Raw genomic sequence first — 17,787 nt, 5'->3', positions numbered from 1 at the left:
CTGTTGTCTTGTTTTGAAATGCAAGAGTAGATCTCCCATTAGACCAATTAGTGTTCGAAAAAGGAAAAAACACATCAATAGGACATGTGTCTCCAAGTTTGATGAGAACCTAACCAGCAGTGTCTCAGATATTGTGTAATCGTTTGACAAGCAAACACAGAGTCATCTTAAGTTGATCGTTAAAATGAAGTCCACTTATGATGCAAATTATGTAAATTATGAACAGTTCAATCAAAGAGTGATATTTTCTTACATACTTTTATATCTTATGTTTTAATCATTTTGTGACCCCTCAGATTTTTCGTGGGCCCCGTTTGGGATCCTGACACCCATGGTTGGGAACCACTGACTTCAAGAGTGGTTTACAATTCAGTAATTCAGGAGACGTTTTTGGGAAATCAAATCTGTCTGAGATACAGTTCATGATGTAGAAATAATTCAATGTTATATTCCATTAATATTGGTATTATAAGATGTAAAAGTATTTAAGGAACCTCCAATAATTTGATCTAAATCCTGCTGGAATCAAATATTTCTGTTATAAAGGATGTATGTGTGATTAATGTACAGCTTCCTTAAGTAGATAGAATAAACTATACCTATTTTTTTTCTTATGTATGGCTTATCTCTTAGAATTATGTAGACTAAAATACTTTGATCCTTTTTGATCCAGCTGTCTCTTACCATGTTCTCCACAGTGCGCAGATACTTGGCACACTGGGAGTGGCCGTTATATTCAGCCAAGTCTGCTGCTGTGAAGCCATCCTGGTCCCTGATGCCCAGGTCCACCCCATTGACCACAAGGATCTGACAGCACTGGAGAGTGACATGAGAGAGAGGAGACAGGAGACAGAGAAAGTGGTCAAAGGTATGAAGAAGATGGAGGAAATGACAATTGTCTGTGAAAGTGACTGCTGTGCTTAAAATCAGCTGCAATCAGTTCAAATGAATCCAATTTACACAAAAACCTCTACAATCATTAGTTATTACGGTATAAAAAGTTGGTATGAGAAAAAGTTTGATATGCTTCCCTTCAGTGATTCCTAAATTATGTGGGAAACCTTCCTCTTCCTGTCTAAAACAAAGCATTTCTGTTTGTTAATCAAAAGAAACTTAAACAGTCTTGAACCACCCCCTTTGTCAAGTGCCAGGTGGAAACCAGACTAAGCTTGTTGATCTAAGACTGAGCAAGCTTTGTGTTGCCAAATTGACTCGTGTTTCAGTTAGCTTCTTAATGTTCTCTCCAGACCAAAATTTGGACCAGCACCCAGTCAGGGTTTGTGTCGATTCCTTTAGAGTTCAATTTTTAAACCCTTATTATGCAGTGCAAATGCTAATTTTTTTCTATAATACATCAAACCTGTGCTGAAACAGCCGTCTAAACGGACTTGGATACAACAAAATGTTAGTCAAAGTAGTAGGTCAGATTGGTGGTAGATCCAATAAGCCAGTGCCATTCATTCAAAACAGATGGTTCAGTATGGATATGTGAGCTCCAAGAATCACAATGCGTCCACTTAACTTGTATTAATGTAGTTTACATAAAATTGTAGTTTTTAGGCTACATCATCTCTGTGATTACTCAAATTGCCATTATTATTAAAAAGTATCAGGACAGTTCGTGACAGGTACAAAGTCACTCCACTGTTTAATTAAAAACCCACAAATAAAATATCAAACACCAAATCTTTCTTCAGAAAGCCTTTAAATTCCAATATTAACATGCTATAATACATTTCAACTGTATTACTTGACTTTTGAGCGGTAATTGGCAAACTAATACCAAAACTGGAGAGAAAGGCTCTATAGGTGATTCAAAGACTAGTTTGACGAAAAACTGTGGGTTTTAATGTAATGAACTATAACAGATGGGCATATATAGTAAAACAGCCTTATAATTGCTTTATGAAAATCATGCAAGTAAGTGCTCCTTGTTTCACTGCCTATGCTAATACAGTGGCAAAAGGAAGAGCTGTATTTACCTGTCTTCTATTCCACAGTTAATTCCAGTCTGACTGAGCAGAAATAAGTAAAATATAAGGCACACACACACACACACCGACCTCCAGTTCACCGTTCTCTGCGGCGTCGTGAAGCGGGGTCCCTCCCCAGTTGTCAGTGACGATTTCTCCGCCATGCAGCAGCAGCCAGCTGAGCACCTTCGAATGACCCCGACTGGCTGCAAAGTGCATGGCCGTGGCCCCGTCACCATCCCTGCCTGCCAGGCTGATCTCCGTGAAACTCATCTAAAAGAGGGGAACATAACGACACAGTCATCTTTTTAAAAGATTAGGGATTAATGAAATCTGTTTTTTGGGGGGAAAGTAAACAATAGAACCTGGTAAGGACACATTTTTTTAACAAATGATAAAGCAGTAAAAGTAGAAAGTTCATTTACATTTTATCTGATTTATGGAATAAGAATGCATTGAGTATGGGATGGTGATCTAGGAATCAATCAGTTTACTCTGTATTTATTAACTAGATTTGATGAATAGAGTCCTGACATTCCAACATACTAGCCAGACGATCACTGTGTTGTGGCCCATCTGGGCAGCTGCATGCAGAGGTGTCATCCCGTCATTGGCTCTGATGCTCGGATCTGCCCCACAATCCTTGACCAGGTATTGGACGACCTCCAGATGACCCTCCTGGCAGGCCAGGTAGAGCGGCGTGGCACCATTCTTAGTTTGGGAGTTGACAACGCTGTAGGGAAATTAAACAATAAGGTAAATTATTTCTATATTGGAGCTTGTTTCTTTCATCACTGAAGCCTAAATGGTTGGGTAGAAAGAAGAGTTAATTGTTCACCTAATATTAACGTTCAAGACTGCATCAATAAAATTGTAAGTGTAAGTATCATTGTACAAATGACTGACTTGACTGACTTCAGTCATTTCACCCGTTGCCTCAACTATATATTTAATAATGATTCTTTTGATTAATATTATTATATTATATTATTATACATTATACATATTATTTACACATACAGTATCCTTAAAGTACAATGAAAGCATTGATTATTTTCAGAAATCTTTCTCTAGCCTAATATATGAAAGAGAGCTTCGGTTTCAAATGACAATGCAACATTTGAATTTAATGCAAAACCATTACGCACACACTGTCAAAAAAACAAAACAAAACCTCTCTGTTGTCGTGCCTAGAAAAGGTCACATTCAATAACATAAGTCACTTCGTTCATGACTACAGTTTGTGCTTCCTGTAAAAATGGCCCATTTAATTCGTAAACACAAGATTTAAATTCTAAAGGATTGTGTTTCACCAACACGATTGAGTTCTTAAAGTTTTTCTGCATTGATCCAGACTGGAAAAATCTTTTTTAGTCAAGAAGCCAAAGAAAGATACATTAGATCAACAGATATATAGGAATCCAGTGGCTGATTCTTGTTTGGTAGTCTCAAGTGCTGCCATCATTACCGGGATGGCTGAGTGGAACTTTTACACTGTCAGTGAAAGCAGAGATGCTTAATTATGGTCAGCAGCTAAACTCAGATGTGTCAGATGAAGATAGTCTGTGTGAATGTGCAAGTTATTCAGTCTACACAAGGCTGAACTGACTGGCATTGTGTGAAACTTCTGTATGAGGTTGCTTGTGAAATCCAGCAGGTTTTACTTGCTGTCTTATGATTGCTACATGATTCCTTGCCTCGTGTTTAGATGCAGTGTAATTAGATCATGTAATAAAAATCGGAAACACATGACACTGTAAAGCGGAATTTTGGTGAGGATAGTTCAATACTACAAATAATTTAAAATACCCATTCATAATTAGGCAATACACAAATTGTGTGCTACTCAGAAACTGTAATCAGATCTTTGTTTATACTGTTTTCATCTGTCTGACAGAAACAAATGTTTTAAGGTTGAATGTGTAAATGTAGTCTGAAGGCAACAGGTAACTGTGACAGGAAAACATCCCTTAGTCAATGTCAACATACGGCTAGTAGTGACGCTGAGCCAAATCCTGCTCCCCCTTTTTTCCGAAGGCCCATAGCCCCTCCCATTCAAAAGCTCATCCAATACCTGTATCCCTCCACGTCCCAGATCTTTTCAGTCACAGCGGAATGTCAGGGAATGAACAAGTGCTTCCCAACTAAATCCCATAAGGTTGTGCTTTATTTGGACACTGACAAATGAGCAGCGAGTCTCCTAAGAGGATTATCACTCCCCTGGCTTTGCCCGACATGCTTTGTGCTTAATGAAGGATTGTCAGTGGCCAAGACAGACAGAGTAGGTGGAGAAGAGCGGAAAAGGTGAGGGAAATGAAAGGCATGGCTAAAGTGGACAGGTGGATCTTGTAGACACAAACATGACCCTGCCAAACTTTCCCTCAAAAGGATGTGGCTCAAGGCCAAAACTGTGGTGACTAAAGACCCTGCATTAAACCAACACTTAAGGATTTATCTGCTTATGATCAGTCATGTCCTATCTGGAGCCAGATAAGGTATGCACATTCTTAAAATAGCATCTCTGGAAATTGTAGGCATACCATACATTCAGCCAGAAATATGCCAATGTTTGAGAAAGGCTTGACTTTCAAGAAAAATATTTGTCCGGGCGATCGAGGGAAAGGTTCCAAAAAACAAACAAACACATCTTAAATATTTCATAATAAAAGGGGGATGTAATCTGTGGTTCTGTCATCATGAAGTGGGCAGACAGGTTAATAATTCACGAGTGTAACCAAAGTGGGCTGATGTTCACCTGCTCACCGGGGTCTGTGTAGAAGAGAAGCTTACATTTGTCATTAATCCTAACCACAAATGTCCCGAGAGTGACAAGAGTTCAGAGTATTCGAGGCAAGGTAAGGTAAGGATATGATTGTAACAAAGCACACACTGCCTTTGTCACAACTCTCCAAAGTGAAGAGGCTTGAACACTACACTAAAGAAGTGCTTTTGGAGAACAGGTGTAGATTTCAAAGAGCTAAGAAAGAGGTTAGCCTTGTGTGACGACAGAGCTAGCAAGTGGCACAAGGGGCGCTACCTTGTCAGTCACTTTGTCACTCCAAAGAGAAAAAGAGAGACATTTGATATATTTCCAGTTCAGCTCTGATGAGTAATTTACCTCAGTAATTGTGTGTACACCATCCGTTCCCTCCCAAATATATGCGGTAACAAAGGCCAAGGTCTTCATTACTAGCGAAGTAATTGATGTCACACTAATGGACTTCTTGCCTGATAAAGGCTCATTAACTTCTCAATGGCTTTTCCCTCTCTAAATAATGAAGAGTGCTGTGGGAGGATTTATGTGCTTTATTCAGTTATGTGACCTAAGTTTCTTGTGTATGAAATTTTGAAAGATTTGACATGTTCCATTACTTGGCTCTATATCTTCTTTTAGAGGTTATGGTAGCTGTTGACAGCAGACCCCTACAACTACAAGAGGACAACAGCATTAAAACACAGGGAACAAACCTGTAAGGACACACATGGACATTTGATGTGGTCATACATAAGAAAGACATTTCAGAGTATATTTCCCACTCAAAACTACTAGATAGACTTATGTTAACCTCTATATCCAAGCTTATTGCCTTTTTATGTAGTGAGTTTTGAAACGTGTAGAGTAGCATGTTCTTCCCTTGTTCTTGATAACAATACAAAGTGTACGGTTTTAACACTGTGGGTACTTTGCTCAACAGCATCTTAACATGGCACCTTACACCTTGCATTTTCTCAGTTTAAACCTCTTGTCGTAAAAGAGATCAGAAAGGGAGTTTTATCCAACTTGTACCAAGAAGTTATTAAGAAGATTAGTGCTGACGAAAATAAGTGCAGCTCAGCCATTCGTTGGGTGAAAAACTCTACTCACCTATTTACCCCTTGCTCTCCATGTCTAAACTTAACGGCACCTCACTTAATTACTCAACTTAACATCTCAAAGCTTAAAAGATCATAACTGAACCTCTCTAGAAGCAACACAAATGGCCGTCAGAGAAGAAGCAGAGAGGGTGCTCATGCTGAGACTATACTCCTAGTGTTTATCATCTTCATCATCATCTTAGACTGGTGATTTTCCTGCAAGTCCGCCCTGTGTGTTAACATGGCTGACATTATCCTAATGCAGAGGTCCACCCTTCTAAACTGCATGTTGGAATTATAGTTTGGCCAAAGATCTTAATCTGCACTAATTGATTACATAACCTGTCTTTGGCCTCTTTCTCTCTCACCCTTTCTCATTCATTCACTCTTTTGTTTACTGCGGCTATCAGCAGGGACACAGCACACGAGCCTGTTGGTTTTGGTTCCCTGGGATGGACAGGAGAACGAGCTACCAATTCAGATGTAGCTTATAAATCTTAACATACACCAAGATATCGGGGAAAGGGAGCCACATCTGTGCTGTGCCAACTGTAACACAAAAGACTGATTGCTTGATAAGTACAACATTGGAGACAAGTGAATGCTGCTCACGCTTTATGGTCAAACCTGAGTACTTGTCTTCACTGCACAGATGACCTCTGACCTGTGTTCATCATTCAAAAGAAAACTAATCTGCTGTGTGTTACATTTGTAAAACCTTTATCCAAATACAATAACAATACAATAAAGAAAATGCATGCGCAAACCTGCACTGGCCTTTCATCACATTGTGCGCATGTATTTCATGTTATATTATATGTAGTTTTACTATATGATAGTTCTACTTGTGAGTTTTAGTGGTTTTAGTTGCTCTAAATACTGCTCAATAAAATTCCTTCTAGCTCCTTGAATCTTCTGTATGAAAAAGACTGGATAAAGAAAATACATATCAAATATAGAGTAAAAGGTACTGAGCTTTAAACATAGAGTATGTAATTTTCTGCCACTAGGGGGTCTTTCACATTAAAACAATAACTAAAGACTAGTTTGAGGATGTTAAGTAGAGAAGGATCATGGGAGTTGTTGTCTACATTGTCAAACAACCATCATTGCTGAAAATCTATCTCATGTGACTCCTCACTCTCTGACCTATCCCATGTTTACCAGAGGCTCTGTTTCCATTGCCTAAAATATATAACATAGGTCGTTTTTTATACATTTTAATGTGGAAATGTGACAATTTATATCTTTAACCCTCAAACCAGCCTACCAGTCTATATCGGTCGAAGCCTGGGTGGAAGTAAGAGGTCTTTTTCTCGAGGCTGTGTTGGGGTTAATAGGGTGAAATAAAACTTAAAGATCCAGTGTTTAACATTTGGGATGATCTACAACATAATATTCATAGATATGTTTTCATTAATGTGTGTTCATTAATGCTGCAAACAGAAACGGCAATAAAAGTAGTTCAAATGTAGTTGGTGTAACTTGTTCACCGTTATCTACCTGTCAGTGTGTGTACTATTACCTCTGTGCAGCAACACTCTCATTACATTGTACCATCAATAGGCTGCAAGTTACTAAAGTGGTGATGTAACCGAGGGGGTCATGTTGTCCTTGTGATTTTTCAAGTAGAACAAATTCTGTGCTGTCCAATTACCTCTTAAAACTCACCAGTACAAATTTGCAGCTTGTAATAAACCCTGAAACAAGAATGTTATCTCTCTCCTGCAATGTACCATTCCAAACAATGCCTGAGGCTAGTGACTAGAAAGCAGCCCATCCATTCAAACGGATTTGTTTTCTTCATTATCTTATCGCTGGTTGGTGCTACTGTGTGTCGCCATGGAGATGGGGGTAAACAGCAACAGTGGGAGTGGTGGTGGAGAAGAGTGAATGGGGCCCTGCTATCAGGGAGCTACCATGTCCCTGAGGCTCATTAAATTTTCAGCAGCTCTGCACCTGTCTGGGGTGCAACCGGACAATATTGGAGGTGCAGAGCACAAGGTTAGTGCCCAGACAAGCTGCTCATTCTGCTAAGGTTATCACAGTCAAAGCAATTTGACAGACAAGGCTGTTTAGCTTAAAGACTAAGTTTATTACATTTCTATTTCTTTATGGCAGCAGTTAGCGAGTAGACACCAGCCGAAGAACATCAATCAGCTCATAGGTTATCTCCATATTTTCCTTTTGTATTATTTTATAACCGGACAGGTGTTGCTATAAATGATACTAAACTGAAAAAAACAAATAAGGCCAATAGTCTGGGCTACTTAAAGTTAGCCAGAGGGATCTGTTTGTATACTAAATTCACTTTAATATCACAGAAATAGAAACAACTAATTTAAATTCAAAAAGGCAATATGGTTTACCACTCTCTGTAGGGAGTCTACAGCCATGCTGTATGTGGCATTCACAATGATCTGATGATAAAACACTACACTCAGTGTACCTCTTCTCTCTGAATCATACACAAGCTGGTTAACAACTGTTGATACTGATGCTGCCAAATCTGCACTTACAATTGCTGCATTATGATCACACACCTTATCGCAGTCAAAACCAAATTTTATGGTGTTTGCTGTAGACAGACCTACTGAGCTGGATCTAATCGAGCCTCCTTTTTTTGCAGATATTACCTGCAATCAACCTTGCTGCCTATACAGTCTGTGGTGTTGTATCCTGTAATTACAGCTCTGTGTGCTCAGTGCTTCTTCCCAGATGGGACAACAACAGTTGTTCTAACACCTCAACCGTGTCCATTGCAATGTAATGGTCCATGAGGGTGTTATCTCTACAGGGCACTGATTAGGGATGATATTCATCAAAGTGTAATCACACACACACACACACACACACACACACACACACACACACACACACACACTTCTTACTAGAGCAGCAACAATTAGTTAATTGACAATGAATCGGCAACTATAATATTGACAGTTTGCTGCTTTTCCTGGTCTTGCAACATAGTAAATTGTATATTTCGGGGTTTTGCACCATTTGTCAGACATTATAAGAAATTTGAGGATGTAATCTTCTGCTCTTGGGATGTTGTGACGGGTTTTTGTCATAATTTCTGATGTTTTATAGACCAAACAATTAATTGATTAATTGAGAATGAAAATGGTTGGTAGTTGCTGCTTTACAACATACTTAATTCTGCTACTGACAGTTGTTGAAATTGCTGTCATGCAGCTTTACAAACTTGTGTCAAGATGTATTACATAAGCGGCACACGGGGGTTATGGTAATGTGCAGTATTTTGGGAAAGTTAAACCACTTAGAGTTTTTTTCTAAATGGTATTTGAACACAAAGTATTTAGATTGCTTCACTAGTATCAAAAGAAGCAAAGTTCAAGTTGTTTGCCACCAGTGCCAGATGGTGCTGCAAATACTACCAACAGTACCTACAGTACGATCCCAAAACTGATCTACTGACCAAAACTCCTGCCAGTCACTCCTCATTTGTTTGATTAGCATCTGAGGAGAAATAAGAGTTGACTTGTTGACCTCTGAAATCGGCTAGGTCATTTTTTCAATATCAGACTACTAAAGTGCCATCAGTCTGAAATCTGAATCTGAACAAGGAACTGCTGCACCCTGTCTCAGTTACAGTAGGAGAAAACTGACGAGAGCCTTCAAAAATACAAGCTGTCATAGTCTAAATGCTCTTTTAGAATCTGCAGTCTTTGCAGATGAAGGACAGCTGGTAAATATTAATATACAAGTTACCAAATTAAATAACTACCAGACGACAACAACAAGATAATATCAACAACTTCTGAATCACACAGGCAGTTGGCTCAGATTTTGAACACAGTGAAAGGAAGCTCACAGGCTGCTGCAAAGACCGAACCATAATGCTCTTACTTTGGGCTGTGCCCTAGCAACAGTCGGAGTGAGGGCAGGTCTCCCTTGGCAGCAGCGTAGTGAACAGGTAGGGCACCTGTTTCTGTGGAGGCCCCGGGGTCCACCTCACCGCTCTTCAGCAGCCAGTCAGTGACCTCATGGTGACTGAAGCGGGATGCAAGGTGAAGAACAGTGGCACCAGAACTGTCCCTTTGCTGTTGATCAAACAAAAGAGCAATAGAGCTCAAATATGGAATTCTGAAATAACATTTCTCATTCATTTTTTAAATTAAAAGGGTTATTTCATGGTACCAAATAGTAATAAAAAGAGGTAAACTATGAGATTTTGAATCAACTGTAAAACTGTATGTTCTTGTAGAAGAAAATGTCCAACCTATTTAAGACTTGAACTGGTTGACATCCAGAGACCAGAGCAAAGTCATGACTGGTGCTGCTCCACCACAGCTCATGTTAGGAAATAGATGTTGTTACTGGCTACTATTATCTTTGAATGTGTTCACAGCTGAAATGAAGGGAAAAGGAATTGAATCGAACTTTCTGTGCAATGTGAGATGAATGTGTCATATAATGTTTTCATGAAGGTCTATGTTTAGTGTGTATACAGTAGGTTTGAATGATTCTGCTCAACAGGAGCAGGCGTATTTGAGAAAGGAAATTAGTCAATGTTTAAGTCATGTATACATTCATAATTTGTTTGTGAAAACAAACAGCATTATTCTATCTTTGTATATCATTTCTAAGCAGCATAGACTAATGATTGCACTCAAATCTGCAGTATAATAAACTGAACCACCAAAAAAGTCAAATATTAAAGCCACAAATACATTTCATAAAGTTGTTATTGATTAAGAAAATGTTTAAATTATGTAAAAGACACACAGATCTCAGCTTTTACAACTCTCTCATCCAACTCTGACTTGAAAAAGACATGGGTTACAGCCTCACGTTCCTTAATGTGTTTATTTGTAACGTACTCATTCTTTGTGTCAAGAGATGGACCAATATCTAATACAGATAATATGAAAAAAATGTATTTGCATGCTCCTTGGATATATGCATACTAATATTCAAGTCTTATCAACAAAGCAGCCAAAGCTGTAGGCTGAGGCAGTGGAGTGCCACAAATGAACATCATTAGCATCAGATAAACCTGGATCAGAGTGCAGTAGCACAAAGCAAAAGACACAATACTGAAAAGTGGAAGCTAGCATTGACCATCCATCAAGTAGATTGCACTGCAAGTGGTAATTGATAGGTTTTACTAAATGTCAGCCAGGTAGCTTATCAGTTAGTTGGTAGCGTGGGCCGTTCTTTGTCACTCTTCTGCGCTCTGTCAGGCAGCCTTCTGAAGTAATGGAGACAGTAAATAGAAGATGGAGCTCTTATTACTGCGTTTCAAATTTAGAATCACACATTACTGGAGGTAAGATGGAGTGATTGATTGACTCAAGTTTTTGGTACTTTTGTTTGCGTTATGTTAGTCTAATTAATTTTTTAGTAAGAGAAGACATAATATGCCTGACCCAAAGCATGCTGGGATACCCTGCAGCATACCCTGCATAGTGTCAGCAGGTTACTAAAGCGAAACAACATATTATAGAAAAATACTGGCATTAGCGGCACAGCAGAATATAAAGGCTAAAAGTGTTGGTGAGTAAGTACATATAATCATAGTGGTACATTATATACCTCGACTGTCTTACAGCTTTCACTAAGACTTGCTCGCTGCATTCCTTTCCTGGTGTGACATGGGAATGATGTAACGTGTCATAAGGGCTCATAAGGTTTAATCCATCATGTGAAGGTTAAAACCACAGTCCTTATTAAACATCTTCTCTACTGCCATATCAAACTACACTGTCACTATGTATTTCTCTGCTTGTGCCCTTCACCAGTTACTGTCCGGCTGTATAAAGTATATTACATTTGCAAATACAGTTTTGCATACTTGATTGCTAGGCAACATGAGGCAGTGCAGCATAGCGGTGTTTAAACTGAAAGTCTGAGGAGTACTCTCACATTGTCTAATGCCTAGCAAGTTGCATGTGAATTAAAATGTATTTCTATTTGTTCAGAGTGTTAGCACAGGATGCATTTTTTAAGATGTCAACAAAACAGCAACAGAAAAGCTCTCAGGCTGTTGTAAATATCTGATGTTTAGTTTATGTTTTTCAGTCAGACGGCTGTAAGGTCTCCATGTGCTGATGTCTCTCAAAAGGTATTGATGCTTAATCTGTTATTGGGGATGTTTTACACACAGTTGACCTCTTGGAGGAAGTTTACTTTTATCATCACCAAACCAATAACTGCTCACCGCTCCAGATAAAATGATTCTAGTTTCACAGTTTCAGAACATTTGGGTGAATTAAGTGAATTAATGGTGTTATAATTAGGTTTAAACCACATTTATTAGCCTTTTAACTGACAACTTTTGGAAATGTCTCTCTGAGGAGTAACTGAGGTAAAAACTTGTACAATGTATTTGAAACAGCTATTTAGGGTTCAGTTTTACTTAAATGAATCCTAATTTAAATAGACTGTAATGTATCTCCTCAATGAATAACAGCAGATGGGTCACCCTGCCTCCAGGATCTGCTGTACCTGTTGAATGTTGTTTCAAACGCTTTTTCACTTCCAACTGCAAAGTCTGTAGGAAAACACTGAATATGTGTAGGCTGTCCTTTTAGGTTCTCTTACACTGACATTAGTTCAGATATACCCCAGATCAACTGCCAAGTTGGTGAGGAGAAAGGGAGATTGGGTGTAAGGGGTTTGGCAGGTCTGTGCGCTGCTGAGAAGCAGCCAGGTCAGAGGAAACTGAGAATTAGGCTACTGTCTGCTCACTTAAAGGTGTCCAACTATAGCTCAACTATAGCTCATCTATCACTCACCTCTGGCCGACATCCTCCCTGGGTCAGCAACCACTGTAAGCAGGCCAGGTTGCCCGTGGCTGCCGCGTCATGCGCCGGGCTTGCCCCGTTGTTCGCCACGCAGTTGCCCGGCAGTCCTGCCTCCTCCACCAGGAACCGCAGACAGGTTAGTTTCCCGGCCCGGGCTGCGTGGTGGACCGGTGAAGCCCCCAGCACATCCCTGACGTCGCTGGTGAGCGCCTTTGCCGCTAACTGCGCTCTCAGAGCCTGCACGTCCCCCTGCCTGGCGGCGAGCAGGGCACTGTCCCCCTCCACCACCATGACCGCCGCAGACTGGACGACTCCTTCCGCTGGTTGCCTGGGTTGAGTCCGATCGGTTCACCGTGCGGATGAGGTCGACATTGTGTTTGCAAAAGCTTCAGATCATCTCAGTTAATGATTGTGGGACAGCTCAGTGATCGCTCCACATCTTCCCACGGCACAGCCCAACGGTTCAAAAGCAAGATCCCTTTCCGTTCATACACATTTTAATATGCGATTTTTACATGTTGGAGGAGAAAATACCTCAGTCCATTATTGTCGAAATGAGCTGTAAACTAACCTGCTTTCTATATTTCTGCCCGACGGTGTGGCTCAGTTGTCCGCTTCTTTTCTCTGGGACGCCCGCAGGATGCTGAACACCTGTTGCACGCGTTTTTGTTTTTGTGTTCCAGTATACTACTTTTTGTTTTAATTTGTTTGTTTACCCTGTTTACTAACGTGTATCATGAGCCTGAGAGAATATCCCGCAGTGTTTTTCTTCCTATAGCAGATGGCGACATGGGACTGAGCGCCTGCTAAATAATCCATCAGGGGGAGGATCGCTGAGCCTGTTACAGGTTGTTGCTTTCTGGAAATCGGCTCAGAAGTTAAAGGGGCAGTATACGACAGGCTGCTTAAAACTCTAAGAAGAGCCCGACGGAGAAAGTTATACAACTGTGGTGATGGGCGTCAGTCTAGTATAGACCCACGGCCGAATACTAATTCAGCGATGGTCTTTTTGAACCCACGCCCAGTCTTGTTTGCATTGAGCCTCTCTGGCATTAATTTTACATACGGCAGTGAAATCAGCATCACTGGACACCCACAGTCTGCACACTGGAGAGGTCCATCTGGTGGCCTGATGTAAAACTGGAGACTGGAAAGGTTTTTACGCTTGGGTTGAGGCATTTGTCTGTTTAGTGGCGGATTGTAGAAGTTCAGCAGGCAGCCATGGCCTCTTGTTTAACTGTCAGTAGTTCATTATAAATGCAGCATTTCCTGCTTCTGTAGCTATAATACATATAAACCCGATATATTGAGCCAGTATGTCACAATGAATTAGGTTTATTCGGTAATACTTTATAATAAGGGTAGTTGAGGAACAAATGAGGCAGTAACTATAGGGAACCATTAATTAATGAGTAACTCATATTCATATTTTATAGAGTAGCTAATAATTAGTTAAATAAATGAGTGAGGAACAAATCAGGAACGACTTGATAATTGATAATTCTTTAATAAGTACTTCTCTAATCATTTCTAATGAAGGACTAGCCTATATAGTAGATATTGATCAGAGAACAGACTGGGAGAGCCTATATTAATGAATTATTAAGTAATGATGAGTTCATGAATATATGAATCTATTATACTGACCACTTTCTTTAGGAGTCATTCCTCATTAACTCTGAAGCAGCCGGTGAACAACACAAAATGACTCATTCATTACTAATTATCTAAACATTAGTTACTTTTAATGTGCACCCAAAGTAATGATACATAATAGTCACTCAGAAGACCCTCATTATTATTATTATATTATTTAATTATACACAGTAGTAGTCCCTCATTACTTCATCATTACCTTATGATTGCTTAATATTTTGTGGCCTTTAAGGTAAAGTGGTGCACATTTTTATATATAAAACATATTATCCACCTTTTTTTTGCTTCACCTTGACCAGCTACAACAGGAAAATGTTGCTTATGTGTTCCTAACAATAATCCAATAATGTAATAACACTGAATGAGTTTTTATAATGATTACTTTTTACAATTGATGCTAGAAATGTTGCTCTCCTGTGAGCATACTTTTGAATACATGACTTCTTTGGAAATAACTGCTGTGATCTTTTTGTTTGGCCCTTGTCTTCAAGCTGTATAAGACAGTAGGCTTGTAGCAGATATTTCAATGAACCTGACCTTGTGAACTGTAATACGTTGAATCACCAAACGGTGGCAGGAAAGCTTCATAGTCATTAAGGTGTAGCTCCACCTGCGGGATCGTTCAGGTATCAGGTCATACTTTATTCAGCACTGGCTTCTGTAAATCACTGTAGCTGTCTCACACACGTTAGGACATTAAACAGATCCCAATAACGACCAATAATAAAAAGAAGCGCAGTGACGAAACCCTTTTATGAAAACAGTGGACCAGGTTCACTGTTTTCATTGCTTTAATTTGAATTGTAAACACACTTAGAATAGGAGGGCTATTTAAATCCAGACCTGTGCAGTTTACTCGTGTCCAGTCCTGTTTATAGGTTAATATCTATTTCATATTCCGTCATATTTTCACGTGATGATTTGGGAGCAAACATGAAACGCAAACCTGCAGCCTCCCACCAGGTTTCTGCCTCCTCGCTGTCAGATTAGCTTGATTGAGTTTTCAGCTCGAGCGGATCCTGCCTGATGTGGGTGGGTTCGCGCGGCGTTTAGGGACGGTGGGGGGGGGGTTATGGGCGAGTCTCGTGCTCGACGCGTGCCTCTTCGGCCCATCTGTTGCACCAGTCCAACTGTCATAGACACCGCGCGCCGATTTGGGGGGGGGGAATTCCCACGAGCAGTCTGACTAATGTTACAATTCCCTGAAGGAAGTGGACAATAATGACTCCCGAACACGATTCAGGGGGGTCAACATCAATTCTATTGCAGCCTAGAATATGTTGCATACATATATTATATTATAGGAATGATAGGCCCGCTTGCAAATAAAAAAAAACCCTGTATTATAAGGCCTATTTAAACAATATAATCATTTACTGGATTATATAGGAATAGTTTTAATAGTGTTTGTTTTCATTATGTGTAGCCAGACTGGATTCCCTGGAAAACAGTGACACAACTGAGTTTATAATCAATATAGTAAACTGAATCGAATAATCATATTTTGTATTTAGGAAAAAATAGACCCACAGTTTGTTGTTGTTGTTTGAAAAATATCGACCCAGTTTAAAAATGGACTATACGCTCAATTTTATATTTGGATTGCCTGTTTTTGTATGAAATTGGGTAGCTATTGATTGCTTAACGGATAGACTGTCCTTTTTGAAATCATGTGTATTTTTTTTTTATTATGTAGGCTATTTACAGTTTAGTAAATAAGGTCCAGGAATAAAACACAGACAGCACCTCTCTGGTGCAGCTGCAGCCTCACAGCTCTATAATGAAGGGTCGAACACAGGATTAAATTATGTGGAGGTGATCTGGACTCAGGGTTTCCCAGGGTTCGTTAAAGACGCTCCCACTAGGCTACTTCAATGAGAGGCTAAATCCCTATTGAACTGGAAAAGGGGCTGCCAACGGTTTTCCCACAAAGCCTGGGAAAGCTGGGATATTTCTTGCACGCGTCAGACATGCGACAGTTATTCAAATTGGACTCGATTATTCAGGCGTGGGTCCATCTATTGTGTGGCCACATCTGCTGCTGCGCGGGAACATTCAAATGAGGACGTGTTCTGCTCAAGTTCATGTTGTTTATAACCTAGCTGCTGTTTGTCTGTCTGTCCGTTTGCAGCAGTGAATACCCCCAATAGCACCTTTAAACAGTTCAACCAGGAGAAAAGCGCTGAATTCGCTGATAAAAACGAACAATGTATTAGTTTTCTCCTAAATTTGAGGTTTAAAACTGTAGCCGACCCTTCCTGACACATATAATAATTTAACACTCTCATGGCTGACCCATAACCATCTTTATGAGAAGGAAACTCTCAATAATGACCACTAGAAACTTAGAGTTCGAGTTTTTTTCTGATTTGACAATTTAAAAAAATAATAAAATAAAATATTTATTAAAAATATAGAAAATTATGATTATTAATAATAAATATATTATAATAATAATAATTATCAATTTACCAGGCGTCACCGTTTTAAACCTCCCTTTAAAACAAGGTGATCATGATAAACATGCAGCGTGGGCCTGTTATATAGACCTGGAGAAGCTCCTCGCGCTCGTCTGCAGCGGCCCAGCTGGTTGGCGCGTGCCATACAGTAATTGCTTTCGCTTGAGTGAACCAGGGCGCGTGCAGGGAGGATGCCTTCAGTCTGTGTTGAACCACAGAGAGGACCGTGTCTTTACCCCAATATAGCGGCTCGAATAATTTTACTAATAGTAATAATTATAATAGTAAACAGATGAATTAGCGACATATTTACATAAAAGACCATAAAGAATTAAATTCACACAACTGTTGTTCAACGTGATCGATCATAAGAAACACACTGTTTATAAAAAGAGACCAGACAAAATAAAATTTATTAAGCAGCTGAAAGAAGACCAACACACACAAAGAGAGGAAATTACTTTATGTATCTCCATCCTCCCATCCCAAAATGTAGGTTGCATTTCTTTCTTTCTTTCTTTCTTTCTTTCTTTCTTTCTTTCTTTCTTTCTTCTTTCTTTCTTTCATCCTTGCAGCCTTTTGGATTGGCATATAACTTTCTCTAACTGGAACTAAAATAAATGTATAATCAACCTAAACATGGAACTCTAATTATGAATGTAATGCATTTAATATTTAAGTTTGTAATAAATTTGATCATTTTTATTTTACATTTGAGAAGTGATGACATTTAAACATTTTCAGTCAAACTCTTTATGAATTGTGGTTTAATAAATGAACACTGCAGCTGTATTCCTTCCTAATTCAGTCTTAGTACCAGTACTATAAGATGCTTTCTGAAATGTTGATATTTAGCCTATAGTCTATTGCTGTCTATACTGTAACTGTTCACTTTCTATTTGATGATTTTATTATTTGCATTCCTCATTTTCACTCCAAACCCCAAATATCAAAATCTTAACAAACATTAAAAGTCCACAAACCTACATTTTTTATGGTTCATACAGGCGATTTCAGGCCACAAACATTTTTAATAGTCTATTGTCAGTGAGTCTTTACTGAAATATT

At 39.3% G+C, this 17,787-nt stretch overlaps 1 protein-coding gene and 1 long non-coding RNA gene across 6 annotated transcripts in view; one reads left to right on the top strand and one right to left on the bottom strand.

Moving 5' to 3' along the window:
• Nucleotides 1–13,587, bottom strand: part of espn (espin) — a 42,546-nt gene extending 28,959 nt beyond the window's left edge. For 2 of the 5 annotated variants that reach the window (XM_051426790.1, XM_051426791.1), the window contains exons 1-5: nt 12,596–13,582; nt 9,705–9,898; nt 2,520–2,706; nt 2,064–2,246; nt 685–816 (exon numbers count right to left, since the gene is read on the bottom strand). In XM_051426790.1, coding sequence (XP_051282750.1) covers nt 685–816; nt 2,064–2,246; nt 2,520–2,706; nt 9,705–9,898; nt 12,596–12,895 — 996 coding nt within the window. In that variant the 5' untranslated portion in view covers nt 12,896–13,582. Of the gene's footprint in view, nt 1–684; nt 817–2,063; nt 2,247–2,519; nt 2,707–9,704; nt 9,899–12,595 lie in introns of all 5 variants that reach the window. The other 3 variants (XM_051426792.1, XM_051426794.1, XM_051426793.1) reach the window with 2 other exon arrangements.
• On the top strand, nt 2,677–7,431 carry LOC127378149 (uncharacterized). Its single transcript, XR_007887871.1, has 2 exons — nt 2,677–2,729; nt 5,368–7,431. It is a non-coding gene; the product is annotated as an uncharacterized LOC127378149 (long non-coding RNA).
• Nucleotides 13,588–17,787: the final 4,200 nt, after the last annotated feature.

Source organism: Dicentrarchus labrax, unplaced genomic scaffold (assembly GCF_905237075.1).
Source record: "Dicentrarchus labrax unplaced genomic scaffold, dlabrax2021, whole genome shotgun sequence".
Taxonomy (NCBI): Eukaryota; Metazoa; Chordata; class Actinopteri; family Moronidae; genus Dicentrarchus; species Dicentrarchus labrax.
Note: the sequence above shows the minus strand (reverse complement) of the source record. Positions and strands in the feature narration are given on the sequence as shown.